Consider the following 25,132-nt stretch of genomic DNA (forward strand, 5'->3'; position numbering starts at 1 on the left):
GTATTTACCGTGGAAAAGGATATGGAAGATACAGAGTGTAGGGAAATAGATGGTGACATCTTGCAAAATGTTCAGATTACAGAGGAGGAAGTGCTGGATGTCTTTAAACGGTTAAAAGTGGATAAATCCCCAGGACCTGATCAGGTGTACCCGAGAACTCTGTGGGAAGCTGGAGAAGTGATCGCTGGGCCTCTTGATGAGATACTTGTATCATCAATAGTCATAGGTGAGGTGCCAGAAGACTGGAGGTTGACTAACATGGTGCCACTGTTTAAAAAGAGTGGTAAGAACAAGCCAGGGAACTATAGACCAGTGAGCCTGACCTCGGTGGTGGTCAAGTTGTTGGAGGGAATCCTGAGGGACAGGATGTACATGGTTTTGGAAAGTCAAGGACTGATTAGAGATAGTCAACATGGCTTTGTGCTTGAAATCATGTCTCACAAACTTGATTGAGTTTTTTGAGGCAGCAACAAAGAGGATTGATGAGGGCAGAGAAGCAGATGCGATCTATATGGACTTCAGTAAGGCATTCAATGAGGTTCCTCATGGGAGACTGATTAGCAAGGTTAGATCTCATGGAATACAGAAGGAACTAGCCACTTGGATACAGAACTGGCTCAAAGGTAGAAGACAGAGGGTGGTGGTGGTGGAGGGTTGTTTTTCAGACTGGAGGCCTGTGACCAGTGGAGTGCCACAAGGATCGGTGCTGGACCCTCTACATTTTGTCATTTATATAAATGATTTGGATGTGAGCATAAAGAGGTACAGTTAGTAAGTTTGCAGATGACACCAAAATTGGAGGTGTAGTGGACAGCGAAGAGGGTTACCTCAGATTACAACAGGATTTTGGCCAGATGGGCCAATGGGCTAAGAAGTGGCAGATGGAGTTTAATTCAGATAAATGTGAGGTGCTGCATTTCGGGAAAGCAAATCTGAGCAGGACTTATACACTTAATGGTAAGGTCCTAGGGAGTGTTGCTGAACAAAGAGACCTTGGAGTGCAGGTTTATAGCTCCTTGAAAGTGGAGTTGCAGGTAGACCGGATAGTGAAGAAGGTGTTCAGTATGCTTTCCTTTATTGGTCAGAGCATTGATTACAGGAGTTGGGAGGTCATATTGCGAATATACAGGACATTGGTTGGGCCACTGTTGGAATATTGCGTGCAATTCTGATCTCCTTCCTATCGCAAAGGTGTTGTGAAACTTGAAAGGGTTCAGAAAAGATTTACAAGGATGCTGCCAGGGTTGGAGGATTTGAGCTACAGGGAGAAGCTGAACAGACTGGGGCTATTTTCCCTGCAGCGTCGGAGGCTGAGGGGTGACCTTATAGAGGTTTACAAAATAATGAGAGGCATGGATAGGGTAAATAGGCAAAGTCTTTTCCCTGGGGTCAGGGAGTCCAGAACTAGAGGGCATAGGTTTAGGGTGAGAGGGAAAAGATATAAAAGAGACCTACAAGTACAATTGCAACGTTTAAAAGGCAATTGGATGGGTATATGAATAGGAAGGGTTTGGAGTGATATGGGCCAGGTGCTGGCAGGTGGGAACTAGATTGGATTGGAATATCTGGTCAGCATGGACGGGTTGGATCGAAGGGTCTGTTTCCATGATGTACATCTCTATGACTCTACAACTCTAAGATCACTTATCAATCCTTCTTTGTTACATAATACCAAATCTTAAGTAGCCAGTTCTCTGTTTGGCTCCATGGCATGTTGCTGTAAGAAACACACTCTCATACTCTGAACCTTTCTTCAAGGATATCCTTGCCAAATAGATTAATCTAATCAATATGCACGTTCAAATCACCCGTAATTACTGTCATGCCCTTTGCCAAGCCCTCATTATTTTCTGGTTTATACAATGACCTACATCGGAGGTACTGTTCGGGGCCCAATAAATTATTCCTGTTCAGGAGTTTCTTCCCTTGCTTTTTATTTCGACAAGTGGCCAAAACTCTTCTCAGTATTCCAACCTTGGTCAGACAAGTACCTTGTACAGTTTTAGCAGGATTTCCCTGTTTCTATATTCCATTTCCTTTGAAAGAAAGGCCAATATTCCATTTGCCTCCCTATTATCTGCTGAACTTGGATGCTAGCTGTTCTTAATTCACGAACGAGGGCTTCCAAATTCCTGAGCTGTAGCTTTCTGTAGTCTTTCTCCACTTGTTTAATATGCAGCTTCTCTACTCTTTCTGCCAAAGTGCATAACTTCACATTTTCCCATTATATTTAGCTATCAAGTTTTGACCAGTCACCTAACCTGTCTGTATCCCTGTACTAGCCAAGTCAACTGCTCTTCATTCATTTAAAAATCACACAACACCAGGTTATAGTCCAACAGGTTTAATTGAAAGCACACCTGGTGTTGTGTGATTTTTTAACTTTGTACACCCCAGTCCAACATCGGCATCTCCAAATCATGGCTCTTCATTAATAGTTAGGATTAATATATAAGTATAGAGTTACACAACATACAGCCAAGCAATAGACTGACACAATCGTACTCCCAGAATTACATCCAGAATTGCTGAATTCTCCATCCATTCAGATGGATGGGGTCCTGGGACACTGAGTATCACTGCTTTCTAATGCCAGCTTAATCAGAAAATGTTGAGGACAGAACTTTCAGCCCCACTCTGCAACTGGAAGGTCAGGCTCATTGTTGCAGAAATTGCAGAGGAGTTACGTAAAGTGGTTAACCAGAGTGTGTTTCATCTCACCAATGTAGAAAAGACCACATTGTTATCTACAATGCAGAGGAGTGAGAATGGGGGACTGCAATTATCTTCATGCAGATTAGAAAATAACAATGTGATGACAAATTGTGGAAGGAGTTCCTGATGAGATTAAACTGACTGATCTGTAATTATTAAAAACTATTTTTAAGCAAAGATGTAACATTTGCAATTCTTCAGCCCTCTGGCACCACCCGCTTTTCCAAATGGATTGTAAGATTATAGACTGTGCTTTCTCAGGTTCCACCACACTCCCATCCCAAACTATACTCAATTTGGTTCTGGTGGCTTTCTAATACATCTTCTTTATCAACTTCTATCTCAAACAGCGTCTCAGCTACCACTTCCTTCTTTATGGCTTCAGTAGCATTTTCTTCTTTGGTAAGGACAAATTCAAAGCATTCATTTAGTTCATCAGCTCTGACCTTTGACTCCAAGAATAAATCTTCTTTTTGGTCACTGATCCCTTCCCTGCCATTTCTTGAGACAACTTTTAGATTCTCTTTTAATCAAGATAGCAAAATCAAGAACAAAGAAGGTCAAGGAGAAACTTTTCAGTCGTAAATACCTGAGCGAGGGGAATTGTTAGCATAGTACTCATTACAGCAAGCTCTAACCATGAAGCACTCTTGTTTCAACTGTACTCTGCTACTTCAGTAACAATCTTCTCCAGATAAAAACATCAGGAGTGAAACTGTTCACAAACCACATTCAGCAACTCCTCCAATAAGTAATCAGCTCAAACCTGTCCACATTAAGATCTCAATTTTTATAAAGTCAAAGTCATACAGATCCTTCAGTCCAACTCGTCATATCAATCAAGTTTCCCAAACTAAATTCTTCTCATTATAGGTTAGGTTACAGGTTCACATCACCATTCTGACAATATCTTTTATTCCAGTTTGTACTGAATTCAGGTGGCTGCTATGACATGACTTCAACCCATGTCCACAGAACTTCCGGACTACTATTCCAATGTAAAAATAGAACTGACACACAGAAAACGGGAGGAGTAGGCCTTTCAGCTCTTGGAGCTTGCTTTCCCATTCAACCTGAACACGGCTGATCATCCAACTCTGTATTGTCATCTTGCTTTTTCCCATGCCCTTTTAATCCTTTTAGCACCAAGAGCTTTATGTAACTGTTTCTTGAAAACATTTAATATTTTGGCCTCGACCACTTTCTGTGGCACAGAACTCCATTGGATCACCACCCTCCAGGTTGAAATTTCTCATCTCAGTCCTAAATGGCTACCCCATCCCTTTCAACTGTGACCTCCGGTTTTGGACTTCCCAGTCATCGGCTATATCCTTCCTGCATTTACCTTGTATAATCATATGATTAAAGGTACCAGAGCAGACCACGCAGCCCTTTCAACCTGATTCAACATTCAATAACATCATGGCTCATGTGTTTTCATCCTCAACTCTACATTCCTGCAAATCCCCTATAATCTTTTATTCCCTTAGTAATCAAGGATCAATCTGCCAGTCTTAAAAATACAGCAAAGTTTGTTTTAACAGTCACCTTGTAAATTAGCACTTTCAATAAATCAGCAAAAACTATACACTTGAAATACCGGAAATTTACTGTATTATCACGACCTCCGAAATTCTTGAGTCAGTAGAGGGTGCGAATCTTAAGTTTCGGAGTGGGTAAGTTTATTTATGGTAAAGTTGCATTATTTAAGTGATTTATGCTATTAGTAAAGTACATCAGTGATATGTATGTCTGCTGCATTACATTTGGTTTATTAGATTACTATATTAGATTACTTGTTAGATTACTTAGTGTGGAAACAGGCCCTTCCGCCCAACAAGTCCACACTGACCCTCCAAACAGCAACCCAACCAGACCCATTCCCCTACACCTAACACTACGGGCAATTTAGCATGGCCAATTCACCTAACCTGCACATTTTTGGACTGTGGGAGGAAACCGGAGCACCTGGAGGAAACCCAGCAGATACAGGGAGAAGGTGCAAACTCCTCCACACTTGCCCGAGGCGGGAATTGAACCTGGGTCTCTGGCACTGTGAGGCAGCAGTGCTAACCACTGTGCCACCATGCTGCCCACTATTTCTATTAATTAAGTGAGTTTTTTACATTACTTATGCAGATCTTTTGATCAACCTTAATATTTGATCAACCGGTACACCCCTTGTCTCTTAGGAGCCAGTTAATAAAATGTTTGCTGTATTTAAAGATCCTATGTCCTTTTGAGGAAGGGAATTCCAAACACACACAACCCATTGGAGAAATATGGTTCCTCAGCAGTGATACTTTACTTTGAAGCTATGATCCTTAGTTCTAGATTCACACTCAAGAAAAAAAAACATCCTTTCCATATCCATCTAGTCAACTATGCTCAGGATCCTTTATGTTTCAATTAAGTCACCTCTAACTCTCCCAAACTTCAGAGGATACAGGCCAAGCCTATCTAGCCTTTCCTCATAAGACAATCTGCTTAGGCTAAGTATTCACCTAGTAAACCTTTTAACTGCTTCTCAACCGTTAGTATTAGCATCCTTCTATAATTACAGTGACCAATACTGCACTCAGTACTTTGGCTGTGGACTCACCAATGCCCTGTATAACTGAAGAATAACCTCCCTTCTCTTGCATTCAAGTCCCCTTGCAATGAAACTTTGCATTCCATTAGCTTTTCTGATTACTTGCCATACCTGCACCTGCTATATCTTAACCAATAACCTTCTGTGGTTCATACACTCAGACACCCAGATCTCACTGCATCTCAGAACTCCGCAACTTCTCACCATATAGATACTATGCTTCTTTAATTCTTTCAGCCAAAGTAGACAATTTCACACTTTCCCATATTTGCCAAATATTTGCCCTGTCACTTAATTATATCCCTTTGTACGTATCTCATGTTCTTTTCACAACTCAATCCCTTCCCTTTGTGTCATCAGCAAATTTAGTAACCATACCTTGTGTCCCTTTATCCAAATAATTTATACAAATTTTAGAGTTGAGGCCTTACTGACCCTGAGGTTCACCATTCGTGACAGCCAACCATCCTGAAAAAGATCCATTTATTTGTACTCTCTGCTCCTGATAAACAGCCAATTTTCTACCCATGCTAATATTCCCCTATAGCATGAACATTTATTTTCCACAATAACTTTTGATGTGGCATCTTATCAAACACATTCTGGAAAACTATGTATGATGCATCCATGGTTCACCTTTAACTATAGCACCAGTTTTGCTTTTCTATATCGATGATCTTCAAAGAATTCCATTAAGTTTCCCTTTGACAAAATCATGTTGGCTTTGCCTGATTACCTCAAACTTATCCAATTGCCTTGTTTAACACCTTTAATAATAGCTTCTAACATTTTCCCATGCATGACTGACATTAAGCTAAGTGGCCTGGACATTCTTACTTCCTGCCTCCCTTCCTTTTTTAAACAAAGGAGTTTCATTAGCTAATCCTGTTAAAATATTTTAGGTTTCTTTTGAATTCCAATGAATATAATCCTAACTGATCCAGTCTCTCTTCATATGTCAGTCCTGCCATCCTAGGAAACAGTACAGAACATTCAGATAAGGAGGCAAAAGCTGCATACAATACTCCATGTGCAATCTCACCAAAACCCTGTATAATTGCAGCAAAACATCCCTTGCCATGAAGGCCAACATACTATTTGCGTTCTTCCCCACCTGCTTCAGCTGCATGCTTGCTTTCAGTGACTGGTGTACAAAATCATCCCAGTCTCACTGAATCTCCCTCTTTCCCAATCCATAATCAATCAGATAATAATCTGCCTTCCCAATTTTGTATCTAAAGTGGATAACAGTTATTGATATTATTCTTCATTTGTCACATATCTGCCCACTCACTCAACATATCCAAAACATACTGAAGCATCACTGCATCCCCATCACAGCTCAACCTCCCACCCAGTTTTGTGTCCACCGCAAACTTGGCAATGATCTCTGCGGTATACCAGACTAGTCACTGGTTGTCACGGGGAAAATGACCTACTTATTCCTACCCTTTGTTCCATGTCTGCCAACCAGTTCTTCCATCTATGTTAGCACACTATTCCCAATCCCATGCATTTTTACATGCCACTTTATTGTACGGGAGTCTCTTAAAGACCAAGTAAACCCCTTTTCAATGCTGTGAGTTACGTTCTCAAACAATTCCAGTAGATTTGTTAAGCATGATTTTCCTTTTGTAACTCCATGTTGACTCTGTCCAATGCTGTCCCACCAATGTCAGGCTATTGTTTCCTGTTTTCTCTTTATCTCCTTTTTTCAATAGCAGGGTTGTGCCAGCTACCCTTCAATCCATAGGAACGGTCCCAGAGTCTACAACATCTTAAAAGATGACCACAACTGCACTCCTATTTCCCCAAGTTCTGTGGGATGTAGCTTATCAAGCTCTGGTGATTTATCAATCTTTGATCCCATGAATTTTCCCAACACCATTTCCCCACCAATACTAGTTTCCTTTAGTTCCTCCTTTTCACTCGACCATAAGCTCCAATATTTTTGGCATTTATTTGTGTCCTCCTTATTGAAGACAGTGCCTATTTAATTGGTCTGCCGTCTCCTTGATTCCCATTATAACTTGGCCTGCTTCTGACTCCACAGGACCTATATTTATCTTCACGAGTCTTTCTTTCACATACCTATAGAAGATTTCACAATCAATTTGTGTGTTCCTCATATACGTACTTTAATACTTTTATTTTCCCTCACTTAATCCCTTTGTTCTCCTTTGCTGAAATATAAACTACACCTAGTCCTGAGGTCTGCTGTTTTTGAAGCCAATTTTTATGCCCTTTCTTTGGATCTATCCTTACTTTCCCATGTAGTGCTATCTTCCCCCGTTTAGTTTACGTGCAAAACAGAAAAGAACAATTGCTGTCGTTCATTCACACGTTCTTTAAATGGTGCCACTGTCTATTCATTATTGGCCCTTTAAGTAATATTCCTCAATTGATCACAGCCAGCTCATGCTGCATCAAATGTTGTTTCCTTTATATAGACTGAGGACCCTAATGAAGGATTGTATATAATTAAAATAAAAGCACCACAGATGCTCGAAATCTAAAACGAGAACAACAATTGAGGGCAAAATCTGGCAGTATCTGAAGAGAGAGAGCAGTGTCAATGTTTTGGGTCCACTAAGCCTTCTTCAGAACTGACTGTCGCTAGAAAAGGTGATCTATATGCTGAAGAAAGGGCTTGGGGGTGGGGCTGATAAAGCAGTCAGCGATAGATGGAGATAGAGTTCAGGATCAGAGAATAGCTGTTGGACAGACAAAGGGACAGATGATAGTAAACTGGAGAGAAGGAAAAGCCAATAATAGGGACCATTAGTAGGTGAAAATAGGTTGGAAATGTCACTACAATGGGAAGACTAAAGCAGACTGTGTGAAACACCTACATTGTGTCTACAAAAATGACCACAAATTTCCAATTGCCTAATGTATCAATTACACCACCCATTCCCAGGTCAATAATTGTGTCTCGGTCTTGCTGCAGTGTTCAAGTGAGCGCAAGCTGGAAGAAAAACATCTCACTTTCTTCTTGGGAACCCTGCAGCCTTCACTACTCAATATTGAATTCAATAGCTGAACATCTTCTTCCATGTTATTTGTTCATCCCCATATCCCTGGCACAGTCTTCATTTGGGCTGCAAGCATCACAGTGAACCCATTCTCACCTGTAAATGAATCTTATTATCAGCTTTTCCTTCTCTCCGTCTCACTAACATCCAACCTCTTGTCTGCTCTCTTGGGTCAATCTTCACTTAATATTCACTCTTTTGCCCAAGGCTCCCCATCCCATCTTCAGCATACATACCACCTTTTCTGACCTACAATCAGTTCTGAAGAAGGGTCACTGGATCAGAAATGTTGATTCTGCCTTCTCTCCACAGTGGCTACCAGACCTGCAGAGTTTCTCCAGCTATTTGCATTTTTGAACTATCATATTATGGTCACTCTTTCCAAGGGGCCTCGCACAGCTAGGATGCCAATTATTCCTTTCTCATTATGCAAAATGCAGTCTAGGGTGGCCTGTTCTCTAGTTGGTTTTATTCCAGGTATTTCTCCTTTACAGCATGTACCAAATTGTTTTGCCCAATCTACATGCAGATTAAAGCTCATAAACTCACTACAGCTGACCTCTATTGCTTGCATCTCTAATTTTCTGGATAATACCTTACCCAACATTACCACTACAGTTTGGGGATCAATACATAACCTCCATTGTCGCTTTCTACCCTTGGTGCTTCTAAACTTTATTCATACAGTTTAACTTCACTGCAGCTAATATTCTTCCTCATCCTTCATTTTCTCTTTAAACAACAAATGCTACCACACCTCCTTTTATTTTTGTCACTTCTTCCTAAAAACTAAATATTGTAGCCCTTGATATTTAGTTTCAATCCCTGGTCACCCTGCAGGCATATCTCCATAATTTCAAATCTATCTCACTTGTTCATATCTACTTGCACCACTAATCCATTCACTTCACTGCAAATGCTCCATGCTTTAAGGACAAAAAGTCTTAAGGCTGGACTTTTTAATGCTCTTAGACCAATTTGCATTATTTTACACTGAGGCTATGTTTGATTCTTGCCCTTGAATTCTCTGCTTATCACTTTTGTTATTTTCTATTCTGTCATTTGTTTGTGCCTTTGTTTCTCTCGTTTCAATCTCCCTGCATAGGCTCTCATCCCCTTGCCATTTTAGCTTAAGCCCTTCCCAACTGAACAAACAAATATTCCCCTTCGGATATCAGTTCCAGTCCTATCTGTTCAGCTTGTAATGCTTCCACCTATATGCCACAACTAATCCCAAAGTCCCAGAAACCTGAAAATCTCCAGCCCCCAAATCACCTCTCCAGCCACATATTCATTTGAAGTACCCTGTTATTTTTACTCTGACTAGCAGGTGGCACTGGTAACAATCCTGAGATGAATAGCTTTAATGACTTACTGTGCAAGTTGCTTCCTAACTCACTATATTCTATTTTTATGACCGCATCACTTCTTAAAAATCGATGTTGTTTTAAAACCAAAGTGTACCACAGCCACTGCTGTTCACCATCCCAATTAATAATGTCCTGTAGCTGCCCAAGATATCCTTAACTCTAGCACTTGAGGGGCAACATACCAACCTGAAACGTTGCTATGGCAACAGAAGTGTCTATCCATTCCCCTTACAATTAAATCCCCTCTACTATAATCATTTCACACATATTCCTCCTCTCCTGTGCAGCAAAACCAACTGTGCAGCAACGAATACGGCTGTTCCTGCTTTCTTTTCAGAGGCCGTTTCCTCCAACAGTATAAAGCTGTTTATCAATTTACAGGGAAATGACCACAGGAGATTCCTGCACTATATGTTGGCCATCCATTCTCTCCTTACCTGTACAGTGTTAGCCTACAGAGAGACCACCACTCTGTATGTACTACCCATGACACTCAGCCTCACAGATGCTCCAGTTTGCCAGTTGCTATTCTAACTCCAGCATGGAGGAGAAAGAAGCACACTACAGCCTTCAGCTAGCCTTCCATGACTTACCTCGTTAAATTATACCCTTAGATTGTCCCTAAAATTAAATAATATTACATATTTTCGGGCCCTTCTTCTCTAAACCTTTGCAGTAGAATCACAGAATCCCTACAGTGCAGTTAGAGTCATTCAGCCTGTCAAATCTACACCGATCCTCTGAAAAGCAATCCAACAACAGACCCCCACCCCGTCCTATCACTGTAACCCTGCACTTGCAATAGCTAACGCCCCTAGCCTGCACAACCTGGACTCTGAGGCAATTTAGCATGGTCAATCCTGCACATGGGGCTGTGGGAGGAAATCAGATACCAGAGAGGAAACTCATGCAGACACAGAGAAAACATGAAAGTCACACACACACACACACACACACACACACACACACACACACACACACACACACACACACACACACACACACACACACAGTCGCTGGTGCTGTGAGGCAACAGTGCTAACCGTTGAGCTAACATGCTGCCTATTACTGACCTTACAAAGTATAACCCCAAAATAAAGACCTTACAAACTGCATGTGATACAAATAGTATAACATCACAGCAAGTAGAGTAGGGCAGAGACTGAATATTCCGTGATAAATGCTTTACGAGCTGATCCTTCAAAGCTTAGTTACCATCTACAGACTAAAGTGTTACTGATGTAACATTTACTTAGAGTCACTGAGTTTTACAGCACAGAAAGATATCCTTTGGCCCATTACATCTGTGCTTGTCATCAAGCATCCATCTATTTTAGTCACTTTTTCCAACACCTGGCTCGCAACCTTGCACAGTATGATGCTTCATGTGATCATACAATATTTTTAAATGTTATGATGGTTCTCAGCTACACCGCCCTTTTAGGCAGTGAGTTCCAGAGACTCATCATCCTCTGGGTAGAAAAACTCTTTCTTAAAACCTCCTGTCCTCTGCCTTAAATCTACGCTCTGGTTATTGATCCCTTGACTAAGGGAAATAGTTTCTTCCTATACATACCCCTCATAATTTTGTACATCTCAATCAGATAACTCCCTTAATGTTCTCTGCTCTAAGGAAAACAACTCCAACTTATCTATTCTCTCTTCATAGACGAAATACTGCCGCCCAGGCAACATACTTGCATAGAAACAAAAATTGTTCTGAATAAGGGTCACTGGACCTGAAACACTGACTTTTGATTTCTGTTGCCAGACCTACTGAGTGTTGTTCAGCTATTTCAGGATTTGTGTCAGATTTCCAGCATATGCAGGTCTTTGTTTTTATTTAATACTTGCATAGATACAGCCACAATAATCAAGAGAGGTGGTGCTATCCAGGAAAGATGACCCTCATTTTGAATTCAACATTCAGACCATTGTACTGGGTGATTGCAAGATGCACACACAGGGAACCCTGCAGCAAGATGCAAACACATGGAACCCTGCAGCAACTGATGCTTACATAGAATGACCTCTGCTGCAACTATGACAATGGATAAGGATAATAGCAACATACCACAGTAATACCAGCTACATCAGATTTTTCTTCTGGCTCTCACCATTCTGAATTGAGATATATTACCATTGCTTCATCACTACTGTAGTTATTCTGCAACTACTTATCAATTGACAGTGGGAACACTATCTGCTCCACCCTCCCCTCTGACCTATCACCTCCATCCCCACCCCCATTCACCTATTGTACTCTCTGCTACCTTCTCCCCAGCACCCGCACCACCCCCATTTATCTCTCCACCCTGGAAGCTTCCTGCCTCTATTCCTGATGATGGGCTTTTACCTGAAACGTCGATTTTCCTGCTCCTCGGATGCTGCCTGACCTGCTGTGTTTTCCAGCACCACTGTGATCTAAATTCTGGTTTTCAGCATCTGCAGTCCTCACTTTTGCCATAGTGGGAACAGACTTAGCACAAGATTGACAGCAGTTTAAAGAACTTCTCAAGGCCTGTAGCAATCAGCAAAAAAAGATTATTTTGCCTACATCATCCAGAACCTGGGAACATTTTTTTCAAGTTCTATTTGGAAGGTGGCATCAATGCTGCAATAAAAGTGTTGAATATTCCAGAGTGCAAGATCAGAAAAATTAAATCTGAGCACCATTTGTAAAAGATAAATTATACACTTATCTGAATATATTTTTAAAAACAGATAGAGAAATTAAAACTTGGGCTCAGAACCCAAGCAAATGACCTGAGGTCTCAGGGAGTGTGGGATTCCTGCAAGGACCAGGGATCGCAATTTCTGAGAGCGTGGCAACACAACATCAATTTTATCCCATGTCAAATCACCAACATCGTGATTGTGCGTGAACTCGAGATGTGCCTGCCATCTCAACCGCTGCTGAGGATCTTCAGGGAGTGGGACTCCGACAATTCTCCTGTTTGGTTCAGCTCCATCTGTGAAAAATATAAGAAATACATCAGTACATGGAGCAAAGCCTTGTTAACAGCATCAGAACGTGCCACAAACACTTCAATTACTGATCTTAAATAAGCAAACACTGTGAAAGTGAAATAAGTGCACACCATCAGCAAATATCATGTAAGCAATCCAACAAGAATTTGGTGAGTGTGGGAATTCAATGCAGAGGGACAAAGAGATGCTTAGATCTTTACTGATAAATATACGGTGTGGAAATTTTTGACCTGAAGAGATAAAATGATAAATTAACTAATCACAACAGCATTACAATGATCGAAGCTGCTATTAAATGGAACCCTTGGTTCAAACTTTCATGTAGAGATGTGTTTCGCCACAAGAATTGCCAGTTTTTCTGGAAAAAAGTAGAGTTTCCACTGCAATACTGACCACACAGCAGTAGCACCTACTGAAGTTAACTTCTAAAATTCTAAATTGGGGTGGGGCGATTTTCTCCCACAAAACCAGTTCAAATACCTTGGATGTAAATGTTTCTGAAGTAAATGGAAAAGCTGCAGAAGAGAGTCAGGAAAGTTGTGAAAAGTGTCACCTTCAATATCAACATTAGGTGCTGTACTGTAACATAGATGTGACTCATTATAGGGATCACCCATTAAAGATTAAGCTTACCCTTATTTGCGAAAATTGTTCGATTATTCACGTGCATTACAGTACTTTTATAATAGAAAAGCTATCAAAATGAAAATGTCCTCTACTTTTTTCTTTGTTATCCAATTTAAGTAGACTGGCAATCTGGCTTTTTTTAAAAAAGTGAAATAAAAACCACTTGAGACAAAGAAAAGGCCTCAAGGAAGCCTCTGCTTCCCCCCACTAATCGACACTCTGCTTTGAAATGGACATGGACATCAGTTCAGTGAATGGAACTTGACATCTTCCTAACAGCTTCAACATGATGAATACTTGGCTGGGTTTCTAAAGCTTCAACTCAGCAGATGGTCTTAAAATTATTGACATTTTGACGAAACCTAAATAACAGAATGTATATTATTCAATTACAAACCCATCAGGCATTTCAAAGGTTTGCAAGCATTCTTTGGATGCTGCAGTCTTCTAACAAGCCTACCCTCAGTTCCAATACTCCTCTAGCACTCTATTATGGCTTACAATATGCATTATTAACTCAAACCCTGTATGAAAAGACAAATGTAAGAAGTCACACCTGGGTCAAGTGTGCTGTCTGTAAGCCATAGAGGTAAGTAGTTGGCTTTTAATAGTCCCAGAGAAGGATTCTGCTGCAATAAGCAGTAAAAAAACACAAATAAATTGAAGGCAGCCCAGAGGAGGTTCACTAGATTGACTGCAGGAGTTTGTCTTATGAAGAAAGATTGAGCAGTTTAGGCCTATATTCTGCAGTTTAAAAGAATGAGAGGAGATCTTATTGAGGTATAGAAGATGCTATAGGGAATTGAAAAAGTAGACATTGAAAGGATGTTTTCTCCTGTGGAGCAATTAAAACGAGAGGTCATAGTTTTGCTTAAAGGGTTAGCAGATTTAAAATAGAGATGAGGAGAAATTACTTCTCTCAAAGGGAAAGGAATTTGTGGAATTCACTGCCCCAGTTTGCGATGGATGCCGAGACACTCAGTAAATTTGAGAAGGAGATGATTTTTTTTATTAGGAACAGGTTGAAAGGTTACAGAGAATAAACAGGAAAGTGTAATGAGACCATGATGAGATCAGCCATTACTGTATTAAATGGCAGAGCAGGCTCAAAGGGTGGCTTCCTGCCACTCCTAATCCTGAGTCTTATGTTCTTACAAAAGTATGAGATTATTAACTGAGAAAGATGGGACAGCTGATACCTGTCGCCTGCAACTCCTGTTCCATGTGGAAACTCCAAGTTGCTTCATGTGTCCAGAGTTACTGTGTGCGCAGGAAATACCTCCAGTTGCTTAAAATCAAGTTTGGGGTATCTGAGCTTTAGGCACAGCTTAAGTCACTGGGTGGCCTACAGGAAATCTAAAAATTCCTGAAATGCATCCAGGAGGTGGTCACTCTGCAGCAGAGACTTCAGAGTAACTGAAAAGAGCAAAAGCATGTCACAAATGGACAGGGTAAAAAGAGGCAGGAAAAGTGCAATATTCTGGGAGTGTGGCACATACTCTCAAATTGATTTTTAATGTTGAACATGGATCTGCTTTCTTGAATCCTGCATAGTGCCTCTATGAGGGGAAATTTATTGGCAAGCCAGCACAAACCTACATTAGCAAAGCTTAGACATTATGGTACTGTGGTAATGTACCTACCTCTGGGCCAGGAGGTCCAGGTTCAAGTCCCACCTGCTCCAGAGGTGTGTCATAGCATATCTGAATAGGTTGATTAAAAATATCTACATCTGGGTGGGGAACATAGAAAGGATTAAGCTGACGAAACAAGTGCTGAGCAACAAGGTAACAAAATAATTAGTCAACCGCTTGTGAAGTACTGTGAACTTACATCAAAAATGTATTCAGTTCTTTGTTAACACAAGCAGTTCACCATTTCGTTGCTAATGTTATCAATTCTTTGTTGATGCAATCAGTGCTTACTTAAGGGCAAACCACTTCTTTGATGATATAAGGAAACTGCAAGTTATTTGTAAATGCAATGAGTTCTTTGTTACATTGGTGAGCCAACACCCTTAACCCAGCTATATAATTAAGTTAATTGGTCGTACGTGAAAAGTTCACTTCGGACTGCCTAAGGGGGCTCTCTCTGTGCAGTTGTACAATCAAAACCATAACTGAGACTCTGAGGTATGTTATTTGGAAATGTATGCCTAATATCAGGGTACAACCAACAGATCCAGAACATCTGATGGAGAAATTTGATGTCAGAATCATTGACTCAGACAGGAAAGGGTTGAGGTCTTGCAGTCTGTACTTTAGGAAAGTTAAAAATCAGAATCAGAATCAACATATGAATCGTTACTTCCAGTACCACGGGAAAAGTGGGATAAAACAGGTTAACTTGTGGGTGGTAAAGTGGAGCAAGAGGATGATTTCAGATTTGGAGGACAATGGGGCTAGTGCTGGGGCAGAACATGGCTGGGTTGCATTCTAAAAAGCTGCAACTAATATCTTCACAGCAAGATTTACCAGAGCTGTCAGGCTAGATGTATCTTTAAAAGTTAATTCATGGACATTACGGCATTGCTATCATCTATTGCCCTTGAAGAAGTTGCAATAAGATGCTTTTTTGAATGGCTAAGTGGAGCTACACCCAGTGCTGTGAGGAAGGGAGGTTCCAGGATTTTGATTCTGAAGAGAATTCAAGCACGCAAAGATAAACAGCATAAGAATAATTAAATTGAAAGTAAAATAATTTAGAAATAGGAAGAATCAGACAGGAAATAATGCTGTGCAGTCTAGGTATTGCATAATTGCATCGCAACGAGTCTGGAAGGGGTCCTCACAGTAAGCATTGCCTTGAACCAGTCTGGGAAGACAGTGCCCTTGCAATTAGCGTAACAGTCAAGTCATCTTGAAAGGGTGTCCTGCTTGTGACAAAATGAAACAAGGGTCTGTTCAGTTATTAGATCCTCTTGTTGCCACAATAAACATAAATACTTCCCTCCAAGAGGAAGAAATGCCTTTGGTTTTGGCAAATGCAGGGAATTTCAAATTCCAATGTTTGTTTTTCCTTGATACACGGATTGTACAGAACCATTTTAGAACCTGTGAATGTAGTTAAAGTTCTTTTTATGAATCTATATATGTGCAATAAAAAGAGTGGCATCACAAGGAAAACTAGAGTCATCTTACCTTATTGCAGGAATTGAGGTTCCAACTGAATGTTTACGACTAGATAAGGTCAGGTAAATATTACTTTTGTCGCTTAGTTTGTAAGGATGTTTTTGTGGTTTATAGTTTCTAAGGCTATATTCTGTAGTAACAAGGAACACAAAATATGGGCCCCAAGAGAAATTCCTGCTATTTATTATTAAGCATCTTCCAAAAGGTGAAAATTGCATTTTCTGGAAGTATTAAGTTATCGCAGGGGAAATCAAAGCTGTGTTGTGCTTCTCTTGCTTTATGTGGGAGGCCAGACACATTTCCAGTACCCGGGTCTAGCATGTGTGCAGAAAGTATCTCCAGCTCCACTTGGGCTTCAGAGATAGAGCAGCAGCTGTGGAGCACCCACAAAGCTGAGAGAATCATGGGTAGAGTAGTGGTCAAAGACTCCACAAGCAAAAGGATATGCATGACCGCTAAGCAGAGTAAGATGACTAGGCAGGCAGTGTAGGAATCCCATATGACTATTCCCCAGAAAAACAGATGTACTGCTTTGGATAGTGCGGAGGGGAATGGTATCTCGGAGGAAAACAGCAACAGCCAAACTCATGGCACCACGATCAGTTCTACTGCACAGGAGAGGAGCAATAAATGTGGAAAGTGACAGCAAACAAGACTCCAGGATAAGACTATAAAACTTAGGCCAATCGGCCCATCTAGTCTGCTCCATCATTTGATATGCCTCTCAACCACATTCTCCTGCCTTCTCCCTGTCACCCTTGTCCCCAATCATTGACTTGACTACACTCAGTGGCTTGGTCTACTCAGCCCTCTGCAGAAATGACTCCCACTGATTCACACTCGCTGACTGAAGGAATTCCTCCTCATTTCAGTTGTAAAGGGTCATCACTTTATTCTGAGGCTGTCCTAGTCCCTCCCATTAGTGGAAATATCTTCTTTACATCCAGGCTCCGCAGAGTTCTGTAAGTTTCAGTCAAATCCTCCCTTCATCCTTCTAAACTTCATTGAGTACAAAACCAGAATCAATCATCGACCATTCCTCAGTGACAAGCCATTCATCCTAAGGATCATTATTGTAAACCTCCTCTGTACTCCCTCCAATACATGTGCATCCTTCCTCAAATACTGGACTCACAACTGCTCACAATATTCCAAATGCCTTATGACCCTGAGCCTCACACAGCTTCAGCAGTACATTTCTGCTCTTGTACTCTAGCTCTCTTAAAGTGCATTGCATTTGCCTTCCTAAATGCGAACCAAAACTGCAAGTTAATTTCAAAGAATCCTGAAATAGGACTCCCAAGTCCCTTTGTGCTTCAAACTTCTAAATCCTTCTCCGTTCAGAAGATAGTCTATGCCACCTACCAAGTGTGTAACCTCACACCTTCCCACTGTATTCCATCTGCCACTCCTTTGCACAATCTCTCTGCCTGTCCACGTTCTTCTGCATCCTTCCTCCCCAATATTGCCCACCCCTCCACCCATCTTTGTGATCTGCAAGCTTAGGTTCTTTCATCCAGAACATTAATATACAATGTGAATAGTTGTGGTCGCAACACTGGCCCTTGCAGATGTCCACCGGCTGCCATCCTGTAAAAGATTCTGCTATTCTCACTCTCTACCTTCTACCAGTCAGCCAATTCTTTATCCCTGTCAGTATCTTGCCCCTATCACCATGGGCTCTCATCTTATTTAACAGCCTCCTGTGTGGCATGTTGTCAAAGGCCTTCTGGAAATCCAAATCGATCATGAACACTGGCTCTCCTTTATCTAACTTGCCCTTGCTAGAGTCTTAGAATCATATAGCATGGAAACTCGTCGAAGTTTCCCACTAGTTTAGTCCCACTTGCCTGAACTTGGTCCATATCCCTCTAAACCTTTCCTATTCATGTACCTATTCAAAGCTCTTTTAAATGTTGTAACAGTATCTGCATCTACCAAAGACTTCCAAAAGATTTGTGAAGTATGACACCCCTTGACAAAGCGTGCTGACTCTGTCCTATTTTACCATGCACTGCCAAGTACTCTGCAATCTCATCTTTAGTAATGAACTCTGACATCTTACCAACGACTGAGAACCGGTCAACCAGCTTGTCTTCTACTTCCTCCCTTCTTAAACAGGGATATTAGATTAGCCATTTTCCAGCCTGGTGAGACCCTCCTTAACTCTCGCGATTCCTGATAGATCACCACCAATACCTCTACAATCTCCTTAGCTATCTCCTTCAGAACTCTGGGTGCAGTCGATCTGTTCCAATTTCAGATCCTTCAGCTTCCCCAGCACCTTCCCCTTATTGATAGCCACTATGCTCAGCTCTGCCCCACTGACTCTCAAAGTTCTGTCTTCCACCGTGAAAATTGATGCAAAGTATTGCTTTAGTCCCTCCACTATTTCTTTTTCCCCATTACTACCTCTCCAGCCTAATTTTCAGTGGTCCAATGTACACTCTTGCCTTTTTTTTTAAACCTTTTGGATACTAAAAAACTCGCAATCTTCTTTTATACTACAAGATTGCTTACTCTCATATCTGGTCTTGCACCCTTTTCCCCCATCCCCATTGCTTTTTAGTTATCATCTGCTGGTTTTTAAAAGCTTCCCAATTATCCGGCTTCCCACTAATTTTCACCACATTGCGTGCTTCCTCTTTCGCTTTTATACTGTCCCTGCCATCCCTGGTCAGCCATGGCTGCCTTATCTACCCCTTAGTATGTTGCTTCTTCCTTGGGATGAATTGCCTCCAGAAATATGTCATTGTTGCTCCACTGTCTTCCCTGCTCAGTTCCCCTTCCAATCAACTCTGGCCAGCTCCACCCTCATGTCTTTGTGGTTACCTTTACTCAATTGCAATGCTATTACATCTGACTTCAACTCCTCGCCCTCAAACTGCGGTGTGGATTCTTTAACAGAATAGTCACTGACCCTCGGTGTTCCTTCACCCAAACCTCCCTAACCAAATCTGCCTCATTACACATCATAAGTTTCAGAACTGTCTGTCCCCAAGTGGGCTCTACCAAAAGCTGTTCCGGAAAAAACAGCTGTTCCATTGACTACTTTGCTTGAGATCCGCAACCATCTAGTTTTCCCAATCCACCTGCGTATTGAAGTCCCCATGCTTATTGTAATAGTACCTTCCCTATATGCCTTTTCTATCTCCTGATTTATTTTCATCCCCACATCCTGACTACTGTTAGGAGGCTCATACACAACTCCCATCAGGCTGTTTTATCCTTTGCTATTCATCAAATTGCCCACACAAATTTGACACCTTCTGATTCTATATCTCTTCTTGCTATATTTTACTTTCATCTCATATGAAGACAACAATGCGGTCCTCTCTGCCCAGTTGCCAATCCTTTCAATAAAGAAGTATTTTCTCGAATATTTAGTTCCTAGCCTCAATGCCCTTGCAGCCACATTCCTGAGATACTCATATCATACCCGCCAATTTTAATTTACACAAGCTCATTTACCTTGTTTTGTGTACTGCACAGATTGGAGTACATCACCCTCAGTCCTGCATTGACTGTCCCCTTCTCATAATTGTCATCTGGTCATCTACTGTGCCTGAAGTTAGATAAATACTCTATCCTATTACTTGTTCTGGAAACTTTAGTAACTCAGTTGAGCCCTCCATTCGTTTTTTCCATGCAATTGAACCCACTCCCCTTCCATTTATTTTAAAGCCCTATCCACAGCCCTAATTGTGAGAGTCTGGTCCCAGCGTGATTCAGCTGCAGCTGGTCACATCGGAACAGCTCCCTCCTTCCCCAGTATAGGCACCAATGCCCCACGATTTCAAACCCATTTCTCCTGCACCAATCTTTGAGTCATGTTTATCTTTAGTCTAGTTGACCCTATACCAATTTGATCACAGCCCAGATAGTAATCAGAGATTACCACCTTCTTGGCTCTGCTTTTCAATTTACCTCGAGCTGCTCATGTTCCCTCAACAGGATTACATTCCTCTTTCTAACTACATCGTTGATATCTATAGTTTTTTTCCCTACCGCTGTTATGGACGAAGTCAGACCACACAAAACATTCCTAAGCATGCTGCTCAGACCATAAACTTTGCAATTTCTTTAGGTAAGTGTACAGTGAAAATTACCCAGAGTACGTTAGCTAGGTTGACTATTAGATTTTTAAAACAGACAAAAATTTATTCATAAAATTATACAATGAAACACAAAGGGCAAATAAAGAATCCCTACAAAACCCTCCTATCCAACTAGACACAATTATGTTGTTCCGAATATACACTGCAGTCTTAATAAGCAAACTCCCTTTAAAAACCAGTATAAATGAAACACATGCTCAGATTAAAGTTGAAAGGCAAAGAGAGAGAGAGAGAGAGAGAGATTCCACACAGCTCCCTGTTGAACTTCCAATCAGTTCTAGATCGAACTAAAACTGCTCAGCTCTGCTGGAGAGCTGACCACTCCCCTTTAGCCTGAAGTCTCATCTGTTTCTACATGAACAAAAGGGCTCTCAAAATCCTTTTTATCCCTGTACCAAGCCAGACTGATCGAAGCCAGGCCTGGTTTATTGCTCCTCTGAAAAAAAATCAAGGACGGAGTCTCCTTGAGACAAGGAACAGCCTTTAGGGGAAAAAAGGGACTAGCTTTGCGCCATCACTCCAAGGCTGTCTGTAGCCCAGATGAGTTATCTTGAATGCTGGTATCACATAGATAACACAGCCTTCAAGATTTTTGATCCTGGCTACAGAGAACATTGTCTATTCCCTTCCCTATACTAACCCCTGATTACAATTACATTTCATCTTTTCTCCCTCCACCACAGCACTATGGTCAGTTTTCTCATCCCCTTATAGCCCCTTCTCTTATTTACACAAGGAGCAAGAATCACAAACCTGTTACATAAGCTCAAGGGCTGAGGCTCTTTCAACACTAGCTTCTGGATCGCTCTATTTGCCTTGCTCGTCGTCTCACACAGACCAAATTTGACACAGTTAATTTAAGGGGTGCAACTACCTCTGAAAAGCAGCATGCAAATCGCTTTTCCCTTCCATGATGTGTCACACAGTTCTTGAAACACAGACTCCAGCTCATCACCTCTGAGCCAGAGTCACCTTAAGTAACCAACACTTATGTTCACTATAAACGAAAAGGGGGTCCACCAGCTCCAACATCATACATTTACAACATACTGCCAAGCCCAGCATCTTTATCTTAATTACTTAGACCGTTATTTGATTTGTAAAAATTTCTTACTGGTTTTATAGTTTGTAGCCTGTAAATATTTCCCCTATTTACCTTGAAGCTGAAAGTAATTTATTATAGATAGTCAAATTAGTAGCTATTACCAACCCACAAGCGTATAGTTTACCTATGATGTCACTCTTTGTACTGGGCCCTGATTCTTGATTTCAATTTATCTTGGGGCTGTGACTCACTGTGATCTCTCCTTCTGTGTGAAGCTTCCTGATGAACTTGGGAAAATTTCATTGCTCTTTACTTGTGGAATATCTTCTGATATTGAGTTGGCTTTGTTCAGGATATGCTATCTCTTTGTTACCTCATTACTCACAAATGAGTCTGTTAATAGCTTGGTTAAAAACTGACCTCTTGTTCATGATGCCATTCATGTAGATCTTTCCTGCTCAGACCACATGGCGAAAGGGCATGTGATGGTAAGCTGCCTTCCTGGTGCTAGGTGAAGGAGGAGGGTGAACAGCCAGTGGGCATGGTACACATCTGTACCAATGACACAGATAAAGGATAAGGTCCTAAAAGCAGAATATAGGAGTTGGGAAGCTGAAAAGTAGGATCTTAAAAAGGTAGAGATCTCATACTTCCTACCAGAGCCACTTGGTAGACAGAGCAGAAATAGCAGGATGTATTGGATGAACATGTGGCTCAGAGATGGTGCAAGGGGGAGAGTTTCAGATTCCTAGTGCTTTAAGACCAGTTCTGGAAGAGATGGGGTCAGTCCAAACTGGATAGGTTACACCTGGGCAGCATCGAGAGTTTTTACCCAAATGGTTGGGATGGTTTGAACTAAACTGGCAGGGAGATGGGAATTTATGCAAGGAGTCAGAGGAAGAGGAATCAAGAGCAAAAGGCACATAGGGGAATAAAAGAAGTGATCAGCAGAGAAATCAACAGCCAGAATCAAACAAGGCTCCAGTAAAAAAAAAAGGGGAATGGGATAGGAACATTAAAAAAATCAAGCATTAAGGCTTTGTGCCTGACAATGCAGGACATTTGAAATAATGTGAATAAACTAATCGTGCAAACAGATGCGAACAGATATGATATAGTTGGGATTGCGGAGTTATGGCTGCAGGTTGACCAGGGATGGGAACTGAATCAGGGGCATTCAGTATTTAGGAACGACAGACGAAAAGGAAAAGATAGTGGAGTTACATTCCTGGTTAGAGGATATAAACACAATATTAAACAAAGATATTAGCTTAGAGAATGTAGAATCGGAGTGGGGAGAATTGAGAAATACTAAAGGTGCAAAAAATATTTACAAGGGTGATATATAGTCCACCAAATAGTTATGATGATGGTAAATCAGGAAATCAGATGTAGGAGGTAAACAAACTGCTGTAATCATTGGGTTACTTTAATCTGCATATAGACTGGGTAAATCAAATTAGTCCTACACTGTCGAGAAGGAATTCCTGCAGTATTGGTTTTCTGGACCAACTAGAGAACAGGCCACCTTCAATTAGCTGGGTGATTGAAAGTGAAAAGGAGGGTATTAGGTTACAGAAGAATATTAATGGATTGGTCAGATGGACAGATCAGTGACAAATGGAAGTGAACTCTGATAAACATGTGGTGATGCACTTTGGAATACAAGGCAAGGCGGTACTCGATGAATGGCAAGGCACGAGAGAGCTCAAAGGAGGAGAGCTGCCAATCCACAGATTCCCTAAAGTGGCAGGACAGCTTAAAAGGATCATTAAGGAGGAATGTGGGAGGTCTGCCTGGATGTAGCACTGATTATAAGAGCAGGGAGACCATGTTGAAGCTGTACAAAACTTTTGTTAGGGCATAACTGGAATACTGTGTGTAGTTCTGGTCACCACACTAGAGAAGGGATGTGATTGCTTTGGAGGGAGTGCAACAGAGATTCACCAGGAGGAAGTATTTCAGTCATGAACAGAGGCTAGTTAAGCTAGGGTTGTTCTTTTGCTGTTTGCCCCACTACCTTAAGCGGCAGTGGACATGCACACCATTATTTCTCTCATCTTCTGATCGGAAAAAAAAATGAAGGGGGTTGCAGTATTGATCAAGTGTGGAAATTTAGTTTTAGACAGAAATTGGTGCAAGTCTAAACCACTGTATTGTTTTCAATCCCACATTATCAGCAACCCAGTATTCACCGCTGTATGACTTGATGTGCTGTTACTTTTCTAAGTCTGAATACTTAAAATTCATGCCATAAATGTAACTGCTTAAAGGTTGTGAGAAGATTTGTAGTTCGGGTGCTCGTTGTTGTGGTTCTGTTCGCCGAGCTGGGAATTTGTGTGGCAGACATTTCGTCCCCTGTCTAGGTGACATCCTCAGTGCTTGGGAGCCTCCTGTGAAGTGCTTCTGTGATCTATCCTCCGGCATTTGTAGTGGTTTGTATCTGCCGCTTCTGGTTGTCAGTTCCAGCTGTCCGCTGCAGTGGCCGGTATATTGTGTCCAGATCGATGTGCTTATTGATTGAATCTGTGGATGGTAGTGTACAAAATCCCATGCAAGGACTGCACAAAACATTACATAGGATAAACAGGAAGACAGCTAACGATCCGCATCCATGAACACCAACTAGCCACGAAATGACACAACAAGCTATCCTTAGTAGCCACACACGCAGATGACAAGCAACATGAATTCCACTGGGACAACACTACTATTATAGGACAAGCAAAACAGAGAATAGCCAGGTAATTCCTAGAGGCATGGCACTCATCCACAGAGGAGGACGTCACCTAGACAGGGGACGAAACATCTGCAACACAAATTCCCAGCTCGGCAAACAGAACCACAACAGTAACTGCTTAAAATTTGGACTATGACTTCTGGAGTGTTTTTGGAAGAAGTGTTTGGGTGTATATGGCAGCGTGGCAATGACACCAGTAAGATGGACAATAAATGCTGGCCCATCCATCGATACACACATCTCATGAACAAAAAAAAACAACATAGTGATGAAAAATCAATGTAACTGAGGCCATTGACTATAAATGTTACACTTAAATGCTTTTAAACTTTTATTAATTGTTTGACAACTTTTTTTGTCTGAGCCACTATACTCTGATGGAAGACAAGTGGGGTCCCTGTCTCCCCCTTCACTCTGTTTCAGCATAAACCACAAATTCAATAAACATATCAGGACTGTTGTCAAGAATGATGAGACTGCAAAACAAAGCACCAAGTAGTGTAATTGTGCTTGTGTGTATTTCAAGAGAAGTTAGGGAATTACATGAGGGGGAAAGGAATAGGAGACTTGAATTTTGTGAGGTGAAGCCGAAATAGACCATGACAATACCAAGTCTCTCTGGCCAAGTAGCCTGTTTCACTGTTGTAAATTAGATGTTTTTTAATGTCATTAAGATGATGTGGTAGAAAGATCAATGATAGTCTACTTGTTGGAATTAATTCAGTGTCAGCTATTCCACCCATTGGAACTTTGGGATCTCTGTTGTA

General features: G+C 41.3%; 1 protein-coding gene across 2 annotated transcripts in view; it reads right to left on the reverse strand.

Annotated features, from left to right (window-relative positions):
* Window positions 1-25,132, reverse strand: part of sgsm3 (small G protein signaling modulator 3) — a 184,173-nt gene that overhangs the window by 109,507 nt on the left and 49,534 nt on the right. For both annotated transcript variants that reach the window (XM_060849368.1, XM_060849367.1), the window contains one exon: window positions 12,480-12,685. In XM_060849368.1, the coding sequence (XP_060705351.1) occupies window positions 12,480-12,685 (206 nt within the window). The remainder of the gene's footprint in view (window positions 1-12,479; window positions 12,686-25,132) is intronic.

This window comes from Hemiscyllium ocellatum, chromosome 33 (assembly GCF_020745735.1).
Source record: "Hemiscyllium ocellatum isolate sHemOce1 chromosome 33, sHemOce1.pat.X.cur, whole genome shotgun sequence".
Taxonomy (NCBI): Eukaryota; Metazoa; Chordata; class Chondrichthyes; order Orectolobiformes; family Hemiscylliidae; genus Hemiscyllium; species Hemiscyllium ocellatum.